The following is a 20,368-nucleotide window of genomic DNA, read 5'->3' as shown; positions in this document are numbered from 1 at the left end:
AACCCGGACCTTCTTGCTGTGAGGCGACAGCGCTAACCACTACACCACTGTGCCGCCCTAATAATAATAATAATACAACAATCCCGATTCCAAAAAAGTTGGGACAAAGTACAAATTGTAAATAAAAACGGAATGCAATGGATGTGGGTTTCAAAATTCCATATTTTATTCAGAATAGAACATAGATGACATATCAAATGTTTAAACTGAGAAAATGTATCATTTAAAGAGAAAAATTAGGTGATTTTAAATTTCATGACAACACCACATCTCAAAAAAGTTGGGACAATGCCATGTTTACCACTGTGAGACATCCCCTTTTCTCTTTACAACAGTCTGTAAATGTCTGGGGACTGAGGAGACAAGTTGCTCAAGTTTAGGGATAGGAATGTTAACCCATTCTTGTCTATATAGGATTCTAGTTGCTCAACTGTCTTAGGTCTTTTTTATTGTATCTTCCGTTTTATGATGCGCCAAATGTTTTCTATGGGTGAAAGATCTGGACTGCAGGCTGGCCAGTTCAGTACCTGGACCCTTCTTCTACGCAGCCATGATGCTGTAATTGATGCAGTATGTGGTTTGGCATTGTCATGTTGGAAAATGCAAGGTCTTCCCTGAAAGAGACGTCGTCTGGATGGGAGCATATGTTGCTCTAGAACCTGGATATACCTTTCAGCATTGATGGTGTCTTTCCAGATGTGTAAGCTGCCCATGCCACACGCACTAATGCAACCCCATACCATCAGAGATGCAGGCTTCTGAACTGAGCGCTGATGACAACTTGGGTCGTCCTTCTTCTCTTTAGTCCGAATGACACGGCGTCCCTGATTTCCATAAAGAACTTCAAATTTTGATTCATCTGACCACAGAACAGTTTTCCACTTTGCCACAGTCCATTTTAAATGAGCCTTGGCCCAGAGAAGATGTCTGCGCTTCTGGATCGTGTTAAGATATGGCTTCTTCTTTGAACTATAGAGTTTTAGCTGGCAACGGCGGATGACACGGTGAATTGTGTTCACAGATAATGTTCTCTGGAAATATTCCTGAGCCCATTTTGTGATTTCCAATACAGAAGCATGTCTGTATGTGATGCAGTGCCGTCTAAGGGCCCGAAGATCACGGGCACCCAGTATGGTTTTCCGGCCTTGGCCCTTACGCACAGAGATTCTTCCAGATTCTCTGAATCTTTTGATGATATTATGCACTGTAGATGATGATATGTTCAAACTCTGCAATTTTACACTGTCAAACTCCTTTCTGATATTGCTCCACTATTTGTCAGCGCAGAATTAGGGGGATTGGTGATCCTCTTCCCATCTTTACTTCTGAGAGCCACTGCCACTCCAAGATGCTCTTTTTATACCCAGTCATGTTAATGACCTATTGCCAATTGACCTAATGAGTTGCAATTTGGTCCTCCAGCTGTTCCTTTTTTGTACCTTTAACTTTTCCAGCCTCTTATTGCCCTGTCCCAACTTTTTTGAGATGTGTTGCTGTCATGAAATTTCAAATGAGCCAATATTTGGCATGAAATTTCAAAATGTCTCACTTTCGACATTTGATATGTTGTCTATGTTCTATTGTGAATACAATATCAGTTTTTGAGATTTGTAAATTATTGCATTCCGTTTTTATTTACAATTTGTACTTTGTCCCAACTTTTTTGGAATCGGGGTTGTAATAATTAGCTTGACTGCGCTAGCTTTGGCCTTCGCTAACACTACACTGGCGGGAAGGTAACTGGACTGTCGCGCTAACAGCACTGAGTCACGGGTAAGCTAACATCGGCCTTCGCTAACACTACTGCTACGCCGGGTGGAAGCTAACTGGATTGCTGCGCGAACAGTACTGAGTCATGGGTAAGCTAGCGTCAGCCTTCGCTAATGCTACTGCTATGGCGGGTGGAAGCTAACTGGACTGCTGCACTAACAGCACCAAGTCACGGGTAAGCTAGCATCGGCCTTCACTAACACTACTGCTATGCCAGCTGGAGGCTAACTGGACTGCCATGCTAACAATACTGAGTCATGGGTAAGCTAGCATCGACCTTCAGTAACGCTACTGCTATGCCAGCTGGAAGCTAACTGGACTACCACACTAACAGTACCAAGTTGCAGGTCAGCTAGCATTGGCCTTTGAGAATGCTGATATGAAGAGTGTGTATGTGTAATAATAACAATAATAATAATATTGGTTGGCTTTTTTTCATAGTCTATCAGATATATGCCATTCAGTGAGCATGATATTGAACTCGTCTTCAACAAGTTCAATACCATGCTAACTGAATGGAATATATCTAATATACCATGAAAAAAAGCCAGCCAATGTTATTTAAATATATACTGTAAGATACACTATATTGCCAAAAGTATTCACTCACCTGCCTTGACTCACATATGAACTTAAGTGACATCCCATTCCTAATCCATAGGGTTCAATATGATGTTGGTCCACCCTTTGCAGCTAGAACAGCTTCAGATCTTCTGGGAAGGCTGTCCACAAGGTTTAGGAGTGTGTTTATAGGAATTTTTGACCATTCTTCCAGAAGCGCATTTGTGAGGTCACACACAGATGTTGGATGAGAAGGCCTGGCTCTCAGTCTCCGCTCTAATTCATCCCAAAGGTGTTCTATCGGGTTGAGGTCAGGACTCTGTGCAGGCCAGTCAAGTTCATCCACACCAGACTCTGTCATCCATGTCTTTATGGACCTTGCTTTGTGCACTGGTGCACAGTCATGTTGGAAGAGGAAGGGGCCAGCTCCAAACTGTAAAAACAGTCTGCATGCCTAGGTGCTTGATTTTATACACCTGTGGCCATGGAAGTGATTGGAACACCTGATTCCGATAATTTGGATGGGTGAGCAAATACTTTTGGCAATATAGTGTATATTGTAATATATACCATATGTATATGTAGCGGTTCCTGATGTGGGTGGGGCACAGAAGCATGGCAGGCGAGAGTTGATGGTCACACACAAACTCTTTATTTAATTTATTTTAGCTTTTCAGCGTTCTTTCACTTACTCACACATGCATTGTGGTCGGGAGGGAGCCTCTTTTCTCTGCTCTCCCCTTCCTTTTATGCTCCATCCCTGTAACAAACACACACATCCACACACATTAATTGACAGCAGGTGGAATGACTTAGCCACTTACCTTCCCTGACCCCGCCCTCCATTCATAGACTGCTGCTTGGCCATGCCCCCGCTGCCACATAGGCCGGGGAGCTGTCCGGCCTGAAGCTGACTCCCCCCCCTCCCCCCCCCCCCCCCGACAGGACAGGAAGTCCGCCACCACCATCTGTGCCCCCGGCCTGTGGATCACCTCGAACTTAAATGGCTGGAGGGCAAGATACCAACGGGTGATCCGCGCATTGGTATCCTTCATGCGGTGGAGCTACTGGAGGGGTGCGTGGTCCAAACAGAGAGTGAAAGGGTGCCCCAGCAGGTAGTATCGGAGGGTGAGGACCACCCACTTGATGGCAAGACACTCTTTCTCGATGGTGCTATACTGATGTACAGCACGGGGTGCTCCTCACCCTCCACCTCCTAGGGACAAAACGGCCCCCAGCCCTCTGTCCGATGCATCAGTCTGCAAAATAAAGGGGAGAGAGAAGTCGGGGAGTGTAAAAGTGGCCTCCCACACAGTGCAGCTTTTACCTCAGAGAACGCCTGTTGGCACTGCTCCGTCCACTGAACCGGATCTGGAGCCCCCTTTTTAGTGAGATCAGTTAGTGGGCTGGTGACGTCCGAATAATTAGGCATAAACCTCCGATAATAGCCAGCCAGCCCCAGGAACTGTCTCACCTCCTTTTTGGGCTTGGGCCTCGGGCAGGCCGCAATCGCTACAGTCTTGTTAATTTGGAGACGCACCTGCCCATGACCCAAGTGGAACCCCAGATACCATACTTCTACCTGCCCAATTGCACACTTTTTCGGGTTAGCTGTGAGGCCCGCTCACCTCAGCGACTTTAGAACAGCCCTCAGGTGTTCCAAGTGCCGCAGCCAATCATGGCTGTAGATTATTATATCGTCCAGATAGGCGGCCGCGTAGGCACCGTGAGGGCGGAGGACCCTGTCCATAAGCTGCTGGAATGTAGTGGACGCCCCAAATAACCCAAAAGGGAGCATGACAAATTGGTGTAATCCAAACGGTGTGGAAAAGGCTGTTTTCTCTCGGGATAGAGGAGTCAAGGGGATCTGCCAATATCCCTTTGTTAGTTCCAGTGTTGAATAAAAGCGAGCAGTGCCTAACTGATCAAGCATCTCATCAGTGTGAGACATTGGGTATGCGTCAAATTTAGACACCACGTTTACCTTTCTATAGTCTACACAGAACCGGACTGACCCGTCGGTCTTGGGAACCAGGACCATTGGGCTGCTGCAGTCACTCTGGGACTCCTTGATTATGCCCATTTCAAGCATGGCCTTGAGTTCATCCCGAACCACCTTTTTCTTGCGTTCGGGCAAGTGGTAAGGGTGGCTACGCACTACCACCCCCGGGGGCATTTCAGTGTGGTGTTCTATGAGGTGGGTACGACCAGGAAAAAGTGAGAACACGTCGGAAAATACCTTTTGCAGCTTGGCCACCTCTGTGAGTTGGGCCAGTGAGAGGTGGTCTCCACAAGGGACCGGAGTGGTCCAAGATGTTATCTTTTTCACCTCTGGCCCTAGCTCCGCCTTCTCCGGGACTACCAATGCCAATGCCACGGGGACCCCCTCATTCCAGCGTTTTAAAAGGTTGAGGTGGTAGATTTGCAATGCCCCGCCCCTATCCATTCGCCTCACCTCATAGTCGACATCCCCGACTCGCCGTGTGACCTTGAAGGACCTTTGCCACTTGGCAACTAATTTGGAGCTCAACATGGGCAATAATATAAGCACTTTGTCTCCTGGCGTGAACTCTCTAAGGCGCATGCCCCATCATACAGCCGGATGTGATGTTCTTGTGCTTGCCGCAAATTCTCCTGGGTTAGGTGCGTGAGGGTGTGGAGTTTTGCATGCAGGTCAAGAATGTACTGGATTTCGTTTTTGCTAGGTGAGGGGCCCTCCTCCCAGTTTTCTTGTAGCACATCCAGAATGCCACGTGGCTTACACCCATATAATAATTCAAATGGAGAAAACCCCGTGGAGGCTTGCAGGACCTCTCATACTGCAAATAACAGGGGCTCGAGCCACTTATCCAATTACGTGCATCTTCACTTGTGAATTTCCGGATCATGTTCTTGAGTGTTTGGTTAAATCGCTCTACTGAGCCATCCGCTTGTGGGTGATAGACACTGGTGAGGATAGACTTAATCCCCAATAACCCATACAGCTTGCGCAGTGAGGTCTGGCGGGTCTGTCAGGATTTCTTTCGGAATTCCGACCCGGGAGATAAAGCGGAAGAACGCTTCCACAATACTGTGTGCTGAGATATTGCAGAGAGGCACTGCTTCTGGATATCGCGTTGCATAGTCCACCAGAACTAAAATAAAGTGATACCCTCGTGCCGACCGATTTAATGGCCCAACGAGATCCATCCCAATTCGCTCGAATGGGGTCTCGATTAGAGGAAGAGGGCACAACGGCACTTTTGGAGTGGCTGCAGGATTTACTAATTGGCATTCACGGCATGCTGCACACCACCAACGGACATCCATGCGAATCCCTGGCCAATAGAACCAGGCCATTATTCGGGCTAGTGTTTTATCTTGCCCTAAGCGTCCAGCCATGGGATTAAAGTGAGCCGCATTGAATATGAGTTCCCTGCGGTTCTTTGGGATTAACAACTGGGTTATTCGTTCACTAGTTTGAGTGTCCTGCGTCACTCAGTACAATCTATCTTTAATAATAGCAAAATAAGGGAAGGTTGGTGCCGCACTTATAGTATATGCAAGACACAGCAATGGACTTAACATTAATGACACTTATGTTTACACTGCTAGCTGCCACTTTATTTTTACATTATTTTTTCCCAAAAAAATCAGGTCATTATACACTGTCTGGCCAAAAAAAGGTCACCATTTGGATTTAAATAAGCAAATACCCTATTTGCCAAAGAGCCTTTGATTGGATAATTACTGCAGTGATTAATATGTTTCTGCTGGCAACATTTTTTTTTAACCCTAACTGATGCAGTGAGTAGCTTCTCATTTCTTATACAACCATGTCAGAAGACATATCATGTGGTCGTGGAAAAGATCTTACTGTGTTTTGGAAGGTCAAATTATTGGCCTGTGTCAAGCAAAGAACACAACTAAGGAGATTGCTGAAATTACTGGAATTGGGTTAAGAACTGTCCAACACATTATTAAAACCTGGAAGGATTGTGGTGAAGGGTCAACTTCACAAAAGAAATGTGGTCAGAACAAATCTTGACTGACCATGATCAGAGATCACTTAAACACTTGAAGTCAAATGGTAAAAAATCAACAGTAGAACTCACAACTGTGTTTAACAGTGAAAGTAAGAGCGTTTCCACACTCACAATGTGATGAGAACTCGCAGGATTGAGACTAAACAGCTGTGTCAACATAAGAAAACGAATTGTTAGTGAGACTAATCAGAAGAAAAGGCTTCAATATGCTCGGGACCATAAAGATTGGACTCTGGAGCAATGGATAAAGGTCATGTGGTCTGATGAGTCCAGATTTACTCTATTTCAGAGTGAAGGGTGTGTCGGGGTAAGAAGGGAAGCACATGAAGCAATGCATCCTTCATGCATAATGGCCACTGTACACACCTCTGGAGGCAGCGTTATGATCTGTGGTTACTTCAGTTGGTCAGGTTGAGGCTCAGAAATGTTACATGGCAATAAAATTAAATCAGCTGACGACCTGAATGTACTGAATGACCAGGTTATCACATCAATGGATTTTTTTTCCTTCCCTGATGGCATGGGCATATTCCAGGATTCATCGGACTCAGATTGTGAGTGGTTCAGGAAGCAAGAGGAATCTTTTACACACATGAATTGGCCACCACAGAGTCCTGACCCTAACCCGATTGAAAGTCTTTGGGATTTTCTGGAGAAGACTTTACGGAGTGGTTCGACTCTTCCGTCATCAATACAGGATCTCTGCAAAAAATCAATGCAACTCTGGATGGAAATAAATGTTGTGACGTTGCATATGGTTGTTGAAACATTGCCATGGCAAATGTGTGCCGTAATCAAAATTAAAGATGGTCCAGTGAAACATGAACATGTGTGACTTTTTGTTTAATCAGACAGTGTATTTAGAAGCAGATCTCACTAAGGCTTGAAACAACTTGCCTTCTCATAAAGGGTTAATCTATTTACTCAAAATACTGAAGGTCGATTTAAAGTGTGGGATGGAAATAGGCTCAGTATTGGGTTGTTGCTATGGAGAAGACTGCTGCTAATAAGATAGTAAACACCACACACACACACACACACACTGTTCACCTTCTTTGAATGTGTTCTCTTTTAAAGTGCTGTTCTCTATTTTAGCACTTATTTAATCTCAGTCTATTTATTTCTCTCACTCTACCTCTGCCACAATAAATACAATCCAGCATAGAACAACACACGCGCTAACACCGTGAGCCTGTGTGAAGCTCACTGCAATCCTTCAGGCTGATGCGCACAGTACCAGCAACCATATGCACAGTTCAAACACACACACACACACACATATATATATATATATATATATATATATATATATATATATATATATATATATATATAAAAACTCCTTTAACTGGGGTGTTTGTGCAGAAACTCAGTGCTGATGCAGTCATGTGACTGAGCTAAATACAAATACTAACAAATACTAATGTGCTGGCTTGTATCAGACAAAGATTTCTGAATTAGACTGTTACATTCTAATCATATATATATATATATATATATATATATATATATATATATATATATATATAAGATCTCAGATGTGGTTCCGAGGATCTGTTGGAACCAGTTTAGGGGTCACTACACCGAGGGCTCCTATCACCACGGGGACCACTGTTGTCTTCATCTTCTACATCTTTTCTAGCTCTTCTTACAGCCCTTGATACTTCTCAAGCTTCTCAAGTTCCTTATACAGTATATGGAAATATATAGCAGTGCAGCTTTTTTTTTTTCCTGCACTGCTTCAACTCAATGGTACCAGTAGTATGTCTGAAAAATTGGATGGATTGATTGAAAATGTTGTGGATTAAGGGGGTGAATACTAAAAACCTGATGATGCTGCAGCCTCATTAGTGAGTCATTATGTGTGTTCACAGGAGATGGAAACCCCAAAGAGAGCAGCCCTTTTATCAACAGCAGTAGCGGCACTGACATTGAGAAGAGCCAGCAGTATGATGGCAAGCACATGGCCCTGTTTGAGGTACAGGGTTTTTTTTGTTTTTTGTTTTTTTTTGCAGGGGGGTTTCAGAGCCGATATTAGAAAAAAAAATCACAGTTTCCATGTATTTGATGGGTTCTTTTAAAATTATTTATTTTTCTCTCCTTCTTCAGCTTTTTTTCTCTCCCACTTTCACCTCAGTATATTCCCTTTTGGAAAATTAAAATATCCCCAAACACCATAACATTTTCTTGTGAAAATCCAGTGCACAAATAGCGTCTAAAGTAATGTTGCATATTATAAAAGCTTTGAGACAGGTGTTGAATGTGTGTGTGTGTGTGTGTGTGTGTGTGTTGTAGGAGGAGATGGACACGAGTCCCATGGTGTCCTCTTTGCTCAGCAGCCTTGCCAACTACTCCAACCTGACGCAGGGCAGCAAAGAGCATGAAGAGGCCGAGAATAACGAAGAAGCCCGCAAAAAAACGGTTCAGGTAAACACACACCATGTCTCAGGTGTCAGGACTCTGTAAACAGTCAGTAATTTTTTTTTAACTTGGTTGTCATTCTTCAGGACAGGGAACTTTTCTCAGTAACAGAGTAAGCTGCTGGGGTATTTTTGTTTGTTTGTTTTAATTTTTAGCTTCACAAAATATGTACAAAAAGAGAAACCAGTGAAAGAATGACTGTAGCTTCTATAAAGTCTATAAACTGAAACTAACTGGTCTTGAAGATGTTGTAACTATAAACATGATATAAATGTAATTCAAGATGGTTAAAATATGCGACCTGATTTTTAAGTAATAAATTAAAAATTGTAATCATTGTCAAATTGCTGTGGTATAAGCAGAACAACACACTTCAGGCTGTGCTGTTATAGAAAAATAATCAGCTTCAGGGTGGTAACAGTAACCCTACTTAACTAGTAATACAGCGTGGATTATTTTCCTTTAGTATAAATATGGAGGTGATTATAGAAAATCATGTGCGCTGATTGGTCGAGAGATTCGAATTATTTCTCGATAATCACCTTGACCGACTCGGCAAAATGGCGGCCAATCACTTCGTCACCGTAAGGAGGAAGAATTACAAATGATGAAAGAAAATGCTGTTCCTAAAGTACTAAAGATGCTACGAAGTTTGGTCTAAAACTATTCAAAGGGAAGGTGGAATTGTGATTTATTTTATCGATTTCAAAACAAAGTATTTTATGTGAGTCGGCATAGATAAGTCACTCAAGTCTGCGCTGCGCCGTTATTACATTTGCATGCCACTTTTGAAGTTTGAAATAAATGATTTGTTGAATACGATTTTTTAAACAATCACCTGTGTATTTACTGTATACTAAAACATTGTCCGCCTCAGGCTCATTGAATAGCTGTGAACAGTAATATCGACTTCATATCAGTTACTATTTAAATAATATTGGCTGACTTGTTTTCATGGTATATCAGATATATTCCATTCAGCTAGCATAATATTATGAGTTCAGTATCATGCTAGCTGAATGGAATATATCTGATATACCACAAAAAGCCAGCCAATATTATTATTATTATTATTATTGTTATTATTATTATTATTATACATACACATTTGATGGAACAATTATAGATTTGTTTCCAAATTGTCACAGTCACTCGCTAGCACGGAAGTTTTACGTGTAATACGTATCTTATGGCATTTTCAATTCACTGTGACAGTTTACTGCAGGTGCCGCCAGTGAACAAAGAAATGCTTCTGCACATGCACAACAGAAAACTTTCTCACTGGATATTTGTGTCAGCTCCGACGTGTGACGTCATGTTGTCTTGACAACTGTGCAATATTGTAAACCATATTCATCACTCGTTCTCCATTGGGTAGAGTGATGTAATACACGTAGGATAAGCTATATGCTGACAATATTGCATGCTATCAAACCAAATGAATGAAACCCGCTAGAAGGGAATAGAATGCATGTTTTTATTCCATCGAAAAAGTGTCCTGTATGTTTAACAATCACCAATATTCACTTTGCCTTCGGTGAATAATTAATAATAATCCAAAAAGTGTTATTCCTTTTACTGTAATTTTAAAGAAAATAGCTAACTCATGCATCAGCAAATGTTACTTAAGCAACAAAACAAAATTTAAAGTTTGATCAGGAATGGTGGCTAAAATACAATGGCAGACCAAATTAATGATGTACAGTACCAGTCAAAAGTTTGGACACATCTCTTCATTCATAGCTTTTTCTGTATTTTGACTATTTTCCAGTGTTGTAGTCGAGTCACTAAACCTCGAGTCCGAGTCCAGTCTCGAGTCCCCAGTGTTCAAGTCTGAGTCAAGTCTAAGTCATTAAAAAAATTTCGAGTCGAATCCACTATTGAGCCGAGTCAAGTCCGAGAACAAGACTCCAACCACACCATTTGACGATGACTGTTTCAGCGCCATTAGCATTAGTTTGTTCCTGAACATGACGTATGAACAGGTGAATGTGCTTCTCTTTGTCAGGGAGTGTGAAGTGTTCTGTTAGAGATGGTTGGGAGACAGATGTAAGTGCAGAAGGTGTGTTTATTAATACAAGTGAAGACAGGTAAACAATCCAGAACGGCAGGCAAAATTGTAAAACAGTGAAACAGGCAATAGGTCGAGCGAGGCACAAACAGGCTATCACAGACTTGGCAGAATCAAAGACAAGAAACAGGAAATCAGGGATCGGGAAACCAAACAAGGAAATCAGGCTCGGTAATGTGTCAGTAACGCAACTCAATACTTCGCAAAGTAAGTGTGTTTTCACAGTTTTTATATAGGCGCGCTGAGTGCGCCATAATCCTGTGCAGGTGTGAGTCGTTTACGGCGCCCGCGCGAGAGTCCGCTTGGCATGCGCACTGTCTGGAGTGTGCCCGAGAGTCTATCTGATGCATGCACCAAGGCGCACAGGTGTGACACTCTTACACAAAATTAGTATAAAAATTAATGTAGATATAAATATCTTGTGCCAAATTATTATGGCATGTTACAAAAAATAAAGAAAAAATCTGAGTCCTCATCTCCAATTTAGGATTCCAAATGAAATTAATGCACGAGTCCAAGTCCGAGTCATCAGTGCTCAAGTCCAAGTCAAGTCATGAGTCCTTAAAATTAAGGCACAAGTTGGACTCAAGTACACCAAGCCTGCTATTTTCTACATTGTGGAACAATACTGAAGACATCAAAAGTGTGAAATAACATATGGACCACATATGTGGAATTATGTGGTAAACAAAAAAGTGTTAAAAAATCCGATAGTCAGCGTTTACCTTGATGACACTTTGCGCACTATTGGCATTATCTTAACTAGCTTCATGAGGTAGTCACCTGGAACGCTTTTTAATTAACAGCCGTGCCTCGTCAAAAGTTCATTAGTGGACGAGTTTCTTGCCTTTGTAATGCGTTTGAGATCAAACAGTAAATAGTAAATAATAAAAATACAGTAAATAGCCCTACTCAACACCACAACTGTAGTAATCCATATTATGTCAAGAACTACTCAACTAAGTAAAGAGAAACGACATTTATCATTACTTTCAGACATGAAGTGTGTTTTAATTAATAAAAATAAATAAAAACCAGGCAGCACAGTGGTGTGGTTAGCACTGTCGCCTCACAGCAAGAAGGTTCTGGGTTCGAGCCCCGTGGCCGATGGAGGCCTTTCTGTGTGGAGTTTGCATGTTCTCCCAGTGTCTGCGTGGGTTTCCTCCGGGTGCTCCGGTTTCCCCCACAGTCCAAAGACATGCAGGTTAGGTTAACTGGTGGCTCTAAATTGACCGTAGGTGTGAATGTGAGTGTGAATGGTGACCTGGTGACTTGTCCAGGGTGTACCCCGCCTTTCGCCCATAGTCAGCTGGGATAGGCTCCAGCTTGCCTGCGACCCTGTACAGCAGGAGATATATATTAGTTATGCGTTTATGCGTTATGCTCTGTTTTTATTATATATATATATATATATATATATATATATATATATATATATATATACACTGAGTGCAGAATTATTAGGCAAGTTGTATTTTTGAGGATTAGTTTTATTATTGAACAACAACTATGTTCTCAATCAACCAAAAAGACTCATAAATATCAAAGCTGAATATGTATGGAAGTTAGAGTGGGGCGTTTTTAGTTTTGGCCATTTTAGGAGAATATGTATGTGTTCAGGTAACTTTCACTGTGCAGAATTATTAGGCAACTTAATAAAAACCAAATATGTAGCCATTTCACTTATTTATTTTCACCAGGTACACTGATATGACAACTCCAGATTTGCAAATAAACATATCTGACATTCAAACACAAAACAAAAACAAATCGGTGACCAATATAGCCACCCTTCTTCATGAGGACACTCAAAAGCCTTCCATCCATAGATTCAGTCAATTTCTTTATCTGTTCACGACCAACATTGTGTGCAGCAGCAACCACGGCCTCCCAGACGCTGTTCAGAGAGGTGTACTGTTTTCCCTCTTTGTAGACCTCATGTTTTATAATGGACCACAGGTTCTCTATGGGGTTTAGGTCAAGTGAACAAGGGGGCCATGTCATTATTTTTTCACCTTTCAGACCTTTACTGGCTAGCCATGCAGTGGAGTATTTGGACGCATGAGATGGAGCATTATCCTGCATGAAAATCATGTTCTTGAAAGATGCTGACTTTTTCCTATACCACTGCTTGAAGAAGGTTTCTTCCAGGAACTGGCAGTAGGTCTGGGAGTTGAGTTTGAGTCCATCCTCAACTCGAAAAGGTCCAACAAGCTTGTCTTTGATGATACCAGCCCATAGCAGTACTCCACCTCCACCTTGCTGGCGTCTGAGTCGGAGTGGAGCTCTGTGCCCATTACTGATCCAGCCACAGGCCCATCCATCTGGCCCATCAAGAGTCACTCTCATCTCATCAGACCACAGCACCTTAGAAAAATCAGTCTTAAGATATTTCTTGGCCCAGTCTTGACGTTTTATCTTGTGTGCCTTACTCAGTGGTGGTCATTTTTCAGCCTTCCTTACCTTGGCCATGTCCCTCAGTATTGCACACTTTGTACTCTTTGACACTCCAGGAATGTTGCAACTCTGGAATATGGTAGAACTGGATGCTAATGGCTGCTTGTTAGCTTCACGCTTGATTTTCCGCAGATCATGTGCAGTTATTTTGCGCCTTTTTTTTCCCCACATGCTTCTTTCGACCCTGTTGACTATTTGCAATGAAACGCTTGATTGTTCGGTGATCACGTTTCAACATCTTCGCAATTTCAAGAGTGCTGCATCCGTCTGCAAGACATCTCACAATTTTAGACTTTTCAAAGTCTATCAGATCTCTCTTCTGACCCATTTTGCCAGAGGAAAAGAGGTTGCCTAATAATTATGCACACCTGATATAGGGTGTTGATGTCATTAGACCACACCCCCTCTCATTACACAGATGCACAGCACCTGATATACTTAATTGGTAGTAGGCTTTCAAGCCTAAACAGCTTGGAGTGGGACAACATGCATTAAAAGGATGTTGTGGTCAAAATACTCACTTGCCTAATAATTCTGCACTCAGTGTATATATAATTCATCTCATCATCTCTAGCCGCTTTATCCTGTTCTACAGGGTCGCAGGCAAGCTGGAGCCTATCCCAGCTGACTACGGGCGAAAGGCGGGGTACACCCTGGACAAGTCGCCAGGTCATCACAGGGCTGACACATAGACACAGACAACCATTCACACTCACACCTACGGTCAGTTTAGAGTCACCAGTTAACCTAACCTGCATGTCTTTGGACTGTGGGGGAAGCCGGAGCACCCGGAGGAAACCCACACGGACACGGGGAGAACATGCAAACTCCGCACAGAAAGGCCCTCGCCGGCCACGGGGCTCGAACCCGGACCTTCTTGCTGTGAGGCGACAGCGCTAACCACTACACCACTGTGCCGCCCATCACCCACGTGCAATGAACCGGTGCTACAGGTGCTCTAGCCCCTGCCCCTTTTCTGTTTGCTGTCCAAAGTGCCCTTTTCATAGGGACTGTTTTGTTGTTTTTTTTTTAATATTTGTAAAAGATAAGTTAGCTCCAACATCAATATTCTCTACAATTTGACAATAATATATGAAATTATAGATTTATAAAATAACGTTTTTCTATGTAAATGCGGGCATCAATCCGTGACGTCATGCATTCAGTGAACCTCCGTGCAGAAAGTGCATGCAGGCGGTTGACAGTGGGAGACAGTGCGAGGAACGGCGTGGTAAGATCACACTGAAAGTCTCCTTTCATTTCTTATCTGAACATGCAATATTGTGCAGCTTAGAACACAACAGTAAATGCGTAGGGTTGTTTATCATTTAATGAAGCCGCCTAGGCTATATTTAAACCGTTTGCTCCATCCATTTCATTAACGTGGCAGATTCGGAAACTTTAGTTTGAACGACGGCGTTAATAACATATTCTAGCAGCTTCGAAAACTTAAGGCTGAATAACGACGTCCACAACATATTCTATCAAGACACACAGAATGTTCAGTTGCAATTGAAATTTAGTTTTGAATAAAGTTAACTTGTGTGAAAAATTTGTTCCAAGTGCCCTTTTTTGAATGTTGAGCCCCTGCCCCTCCAAAGGTCTTTGCACGGCCCTGCCACCTATATATATATATATATATATATATATATATATATATATATATATATATATATATATATATATGCTCTGTTTTTTATATATATATAATTTCTGCTGTGTGGTTACTGAGTTCTGTTTATTGATGGGGAATTTGTCAGGCTACTCGTATGGGCACGGTGATGGGTGTCTATCTGCCGTGCATGCAGAACATCCTGGGGGTGATCCTTTTCCTCAGGATGACCTGGCTGGTGGGCGTCGGAGGAGTCCTGGGCACCTTCCTCATTGTCTTCATGTGTTGCTCAACGGTGTGTCTCTTACTCTTTCTCTTGATCTCTCAGAAATACATGCAGTTACAGTACATTTCTACTAGTCAGGTTATAATGTCCTTTTTTTTAAATTAAGGTGTGAAACAGCACATTTTCTCTTTAACTCTACATATTGGGCTTTTTAAATCAACAATATTTCTGTTAGAAAAATCTGATTTAAAGTACTGTGCAAAAGTCTTAGACACACTATTTTTTTCATACAAACTTTGTTATAGATTTCTGTTTTATGACTTCTACATTATCGAGTCAGTACAAAAACATTTTAGAGTTCCAAACATTCATTCATTTTCCAGCACAAAATTAAATTTTACAGAAAAAAATTTTGTACCAGCACAGCATATTACATAAGAGAGCACTTTTCAGATTAAAAAAGAAACCATAATGAAGGCTGCTGGGTTTTGGTGCAAAATTAAGAAGCGAGTGTGACAGTCAAAGTGTGCAGAAGAACTGTGGCTGGTTCTGTAAGATGCTCAGTAAAACCTACAGCTCATTTCCTTATAAAACTGCACTCATTGTACCTGAGACTCCTTTTTTTTTAAGGGTCGTCTCACACCAAATATCAACTTTGTTTCATGTATTATGGCTTACTGCTTACTGTTTATAGTATTTTTTTAAGGTTGAAACATTTCATTTCATTATTTTTAAGCCATTTGTGGTCTCCATCATTTCTTTACATGTGCCTAAGACTTTTGCACAGTACTGTATATTACACAAAATAGATTTATGCCATAAGAAGGTGACATAAGAAGGTGTAATAAAAGGGTTAAAGCGTCAGGTTGTTATTTTAAGAGCCACCTGCTGCCTGAGATGGAAATTACAATTGCAATTAAATGCTGAACAGTCTTCCCTTTTCTCTTTTTACTATATATGTAGAAAGTAAATAGGCTTTTAAGGAAAGGGGATATAGTTGCTCTGTTCTGGCTGGGAGATTTGGATACCTTATGGTTCATAAAAATGCGAAATTAAGACATCAACCAGACCCATTGCATGGCAGTTTTGTAAACCACAGTTTTCTGAGATATCTTTGAAATTGGATAATTATTCCAGTCCTCAAGCAAGTGAACAGCTTTTGTGTGACTATATTTATCAGTATTGTCTATTAGTGTTCTGTAATAATATTAATGCCAATTATATTAGTACTAGTATTAGTATAATACCAATATTAATCCTAATACAGTTTTCCTCAGTATAGTGCTATTTAATATGCCAAACAAGCCTGTGATTTGCCTCAGTGTTCATCTAGCTATCATGTGGACTTTGGCGTGGCTGCTGAGCCTGTGGTATTTTCCACATTCAACAGTCTCTAGGGTTTACGCAAAATTTTGAGAGGAAAAAAATGCATCCAGCAAGCAGTGGTTCTGTGGGCGGAAAAACCTTGTTGATGAGGGAAGCCAGTGGAGAATGGCCAGACTGGTTCAAGCTGACAGGAAAACTATGTTAACTCAAGTAACCACTCTTTACAACTGTGGTGAGCAGAAAGACATCTCCGAACACACCGAATCTTGCAGAAGACCACATGGGGTTCCACTCCTGTCAACCAGGGATCAGAATCTCGGGCTACAGTGGACACAGGCTCAGTGTTGAAAATGGTAAAAAGTGCAGGCAATGTCCTTTATGAGCCTGGTCCTTGAGCTACGTCTTACTGAAAGGTCTCCTCTTTCAGTTTGGGGAAAAAGACTTTTTAAGTAGTGTTCACAAAGCCTTTAGTCCTCATGACACTCCTAATCCCCCATCTCTTTTTCCGAGTTGTATGCAGAGCCATGCCCACACAGCTCAGCTACACTTCTGTGCTCTAGTGTTGTGTCTGAAAGTGTCTAGTGTGCATTATAGCTGTATAAGTAATTATACTTTAATTACGAGCACAGTTTTTAATCATGATCACAAATTCCTCAGAAATTGGCGGTGATATTGGTAAACTTGAATAAGGTTAGCTAATGGAGTCATGGTAGCTAATGGAGTAATGTTAGAGTCATGGTTTTATTGATTGTAGCACAGTAAGTCAGGGTTGTGTGTCTAATCTCAGCTGACTCTGACTATTTCCCGATTCTGTTTCCCCAAACACAATGAAACTTCAGACAAATGCAGTTTTTGTTTGGTTGCACAATCAAAGCTAAAGCTGACTAGACAAGGCAGGCTAGACTTGATCTATAATAGCCACATTTACATTCGTCTGTCTGTTTGGCTGGTTTTTATTTGTTTGTTTGTTTGTTTGTTTGTTTAGTGTGTAGTTATATTCATATTTATAACATTTAATGGTTCCAATCAATTGATGAACTGTCTTATTGGGATTCAAACACTTATCATTTGAAGAATTCTAGGTTTATATTGAAAATGGTGAAAGAAGCCAAAATTTCAGAAAATTAAAGGTAGACTGCCTTTCAGATTTTTCAAGTGTAGGCTCCAGCTTGCCTGCGACCCTGTAGAACAGGATAAAGCAGCTAGAGATAATGAGATGAGATGAGGTCATAAAAAGAATTTTCCTGACACCCAATTATTTTTGTTTAGTGGACTGAAAGCTACTGAATTTGAATCACATACTTCCAATTTTATTTTTTTTTTCATAGAACAATTAATGAATTTAGGGCCAAGTGGCTCTAAATTTTCTGGTACTTTTTCCTGCTTCACCATGACCCAATTCAAGATACTGCATCATGCATCACGTGGTGGGCTTTCCCCGTTCATGCAAGGCATTGTGGGATACAAATTTGAAACAGAAGAGGAAAATGGAGGACGTGAATGAAATGTGAAAGACCGACTACAGTAACGGATATGCTTAGAACTCTGGAAACTCCTGAAACTCCTGAGCTTTGACCATTTTTTCAGGAGTCGCTCCCAGCCACTGGTTCAGATATGTGGATGACACCTGGGTTAAAATCAAAACCCATGAGGTGGAAGCCTTCTCTAAGTACATCAATGCAGTGGATATCAACATCAATTTCACTCGGGAGGACGCCAGTGGGAATAATCTAGCCTTCTTGGATTGTGATGTACACATTAGACAAGACAGAAGTCTTAGCATCGAGGTCTACCGGAAACCCCCACACACAGACCAGTACCTACTCTTTGACTCACACCACCCACTGGAACACAAATTGGGGGTCATTAGGACCTTGCAACACAGGGCTCAGAACATTCCTACAACAGTAGAGGGAAAAGAAAAGGAGCAAAATCACATCAAGAAAGCACTTCAGAACTGCAGGTATCCCAACTGGGCTTTCTTCAAGAGCAGAAAAAGGAACATAATGGACAAGGAAGATAACAGGAACAAATGCAAGAACATTGTCATTCCCTACATTTCTGGTCTATCTGAGAAACTCAGAGGATCTTCTACAAACACAAAATTCTGGTACATTTCAGACCCAGTAACACCGTGAAGCAGAAACTGGTCCACCCTAAGGACAGAATAGCCAGACACAAACAGGACAATGTAGTGTATGCAATTCAGTGCAGTGAGGAATGCACGGACTTGTATATTGGGAAAACAAAACAACTGCTTCATGGGCGCATGGCTCAACACAGGAGAACACTCCTCAGTCCTCAGGCCAGGACTCCACGGTCTATCTTCATCTTAACAACAAAGGACACTCATTTCAGGATTGCAACATACACATTTTAGTCAGAGAGGATCGTTGGTATGAGCGAGGAGTTAAAGAAGTCATTTTTGTCAACCTGGAACGGCCATCAATGAACAGAGGTGATGGTCTAAGACACCATTTATCAGCCACCTACAATGCAGTCCTTGGCACAACTCCCAGACAACTGAATGCATACCAAAACCCAGCTGATTTCAGTGACTCACAGGAGAACAGAGAGAACCAACAACCCATTGATCGCCCCAACGACTCTCTAGGCTGTTCACACCCAGCCCCCAGTGACCCACACCAACAGGATGACTCAACGACACCTTAGGATTGCTTTTCATCCATGAGAGGATAAATACCTGATACTCCCTATTAGTCAGACAGAACTGAAGAAACCTTTCGGATGAGAGGTGAAACGTCTTCAAGAATCTTCATGCAAGTCCAGTTGCTCTCTTTTACCACCCACAGTTTGTGTTGTTTGTAGTGATTGTTTTGCTCAAACTATGCTTAGTGACGCCCATGTTCTCGAGTTTGTTTCTATGTTCTAGGACCAAACAAAGAAAGTTTGAGCTGATGACTGAAGTCAACAATTTCAACACACATCGCATAAAGAGTTGACAAACTCGCTGAGGTCACTGATTGAACCCTTTTTATTTTTTTTATTTTGTATTTTTTTTTGTCATAAGCAGCACACTGGCTGTCCCCGATAGGTTATTTAAAAAAAAGTACGGTAGATTTGTTTAAAGCATGACATTTGGCTGCATTCAGAGTTGATTTACAATCTGTTCGGACAGGTGCACTTCTGTTTTTGCGTTTGCCATGAAAAAAAGTCCAGCACCACCATCTGACAATTTGATGTCACCACATTGTGTCACATAGAAACATATGTTATGGGATTTGAATTCTTTTTAAAAAAAGAAAGTGTGAAATAAGTACAACCTTCTTATTCAGTCTACATTTTTTTTATCCTGCTTCTTTCCCCCATGCTTAGCACTTGTGTTTAAAAGTGGTGGTTTAGACGCTATTGAAAAAAACAACAACTCAGATACCACTACTGTATGAACACTGTATCTGTGGGTCATGTTAATAATCTGAAATCGGAGCCCACAAAATAGACTTGCAGGTTCACATGCATAACCTGACTCTGAATACGAGGAACTTACATACTGATATCTTTTGAACTTAAATTTCTGACTTAATTTGCCTCTTCGGATCATGTCCCATAGATTGAAATATTATCATTTGAAATATTTGTTTGTGGTGTCAGTAAATTTTCCGCATGTTCTAAGAAGGAAAATGTCATTGACTACGTTTACATGCACATCCAAATCGAGCTGCTGTCGGTAATCAAGCTGAAGGTCCCAGCAGGGTGCCAGAGAAATCCAATCGTACATGCACACAACTGAAATCGGGCTATTGTGTGAGGTGCATTGTGCACCTGAGCCACAGGTGGCGCAACACGCCCCATCGTGTTGGTACACTTCCGGTTGTCGTCATGAAGAAGAGCTATTCAAGAGTGTAAACAAAGTTATCAGTTCCGTGTTCTCCATTGTG

At 41.7% G+C, this 20,368-nt stretch overlaps 1 protein-coding gene across 1 annotated transcript in view; it reads left to right on the top strand.

Moving 5' to 3' along the window:
- slc12a5b (solute carrier family 12 member 5b) overlaps window positions 1-20,368 on the top strand; it is a 192,787-nt gene that overhangs the window by 120,651 nt on the left and 51,768 nt on the right. The window contains exons 3-5 of the mRNA XM_060931458.1: window positions 8,231-8,334; window positions 8,652-8,783; window positions 15,066-15,212. Coding sequence (XP_060787441.1) covers window positions 8,231-8,334; window positions 8,652-8,783; window positions 15,066-15,212 — 383 coding nt within the window. The remainder of the gene's footprint in view (window positions 1-8,230; window positions 8,335-8,651; window positions 8,784-15,065; window positions 15,213-20,368) is intronic.

This window comes from Neoarius graeffei, chromosome 10 (assembly GCF_027579695.1).
Source record: "Neoarius graeffei isolate fNeoGra1 chromosome 10, fNeoGra1.pri, whole genome shotgun sequence".
NCBI lineage: Eukaryota > Metazoa > Chordata > Actinopteri > Siluriformes > Ariidae > Neoarius > Neoarius graeffei.
This window is presented reverse-complemented; position numbering and strand designations above follow the sequence as displayed.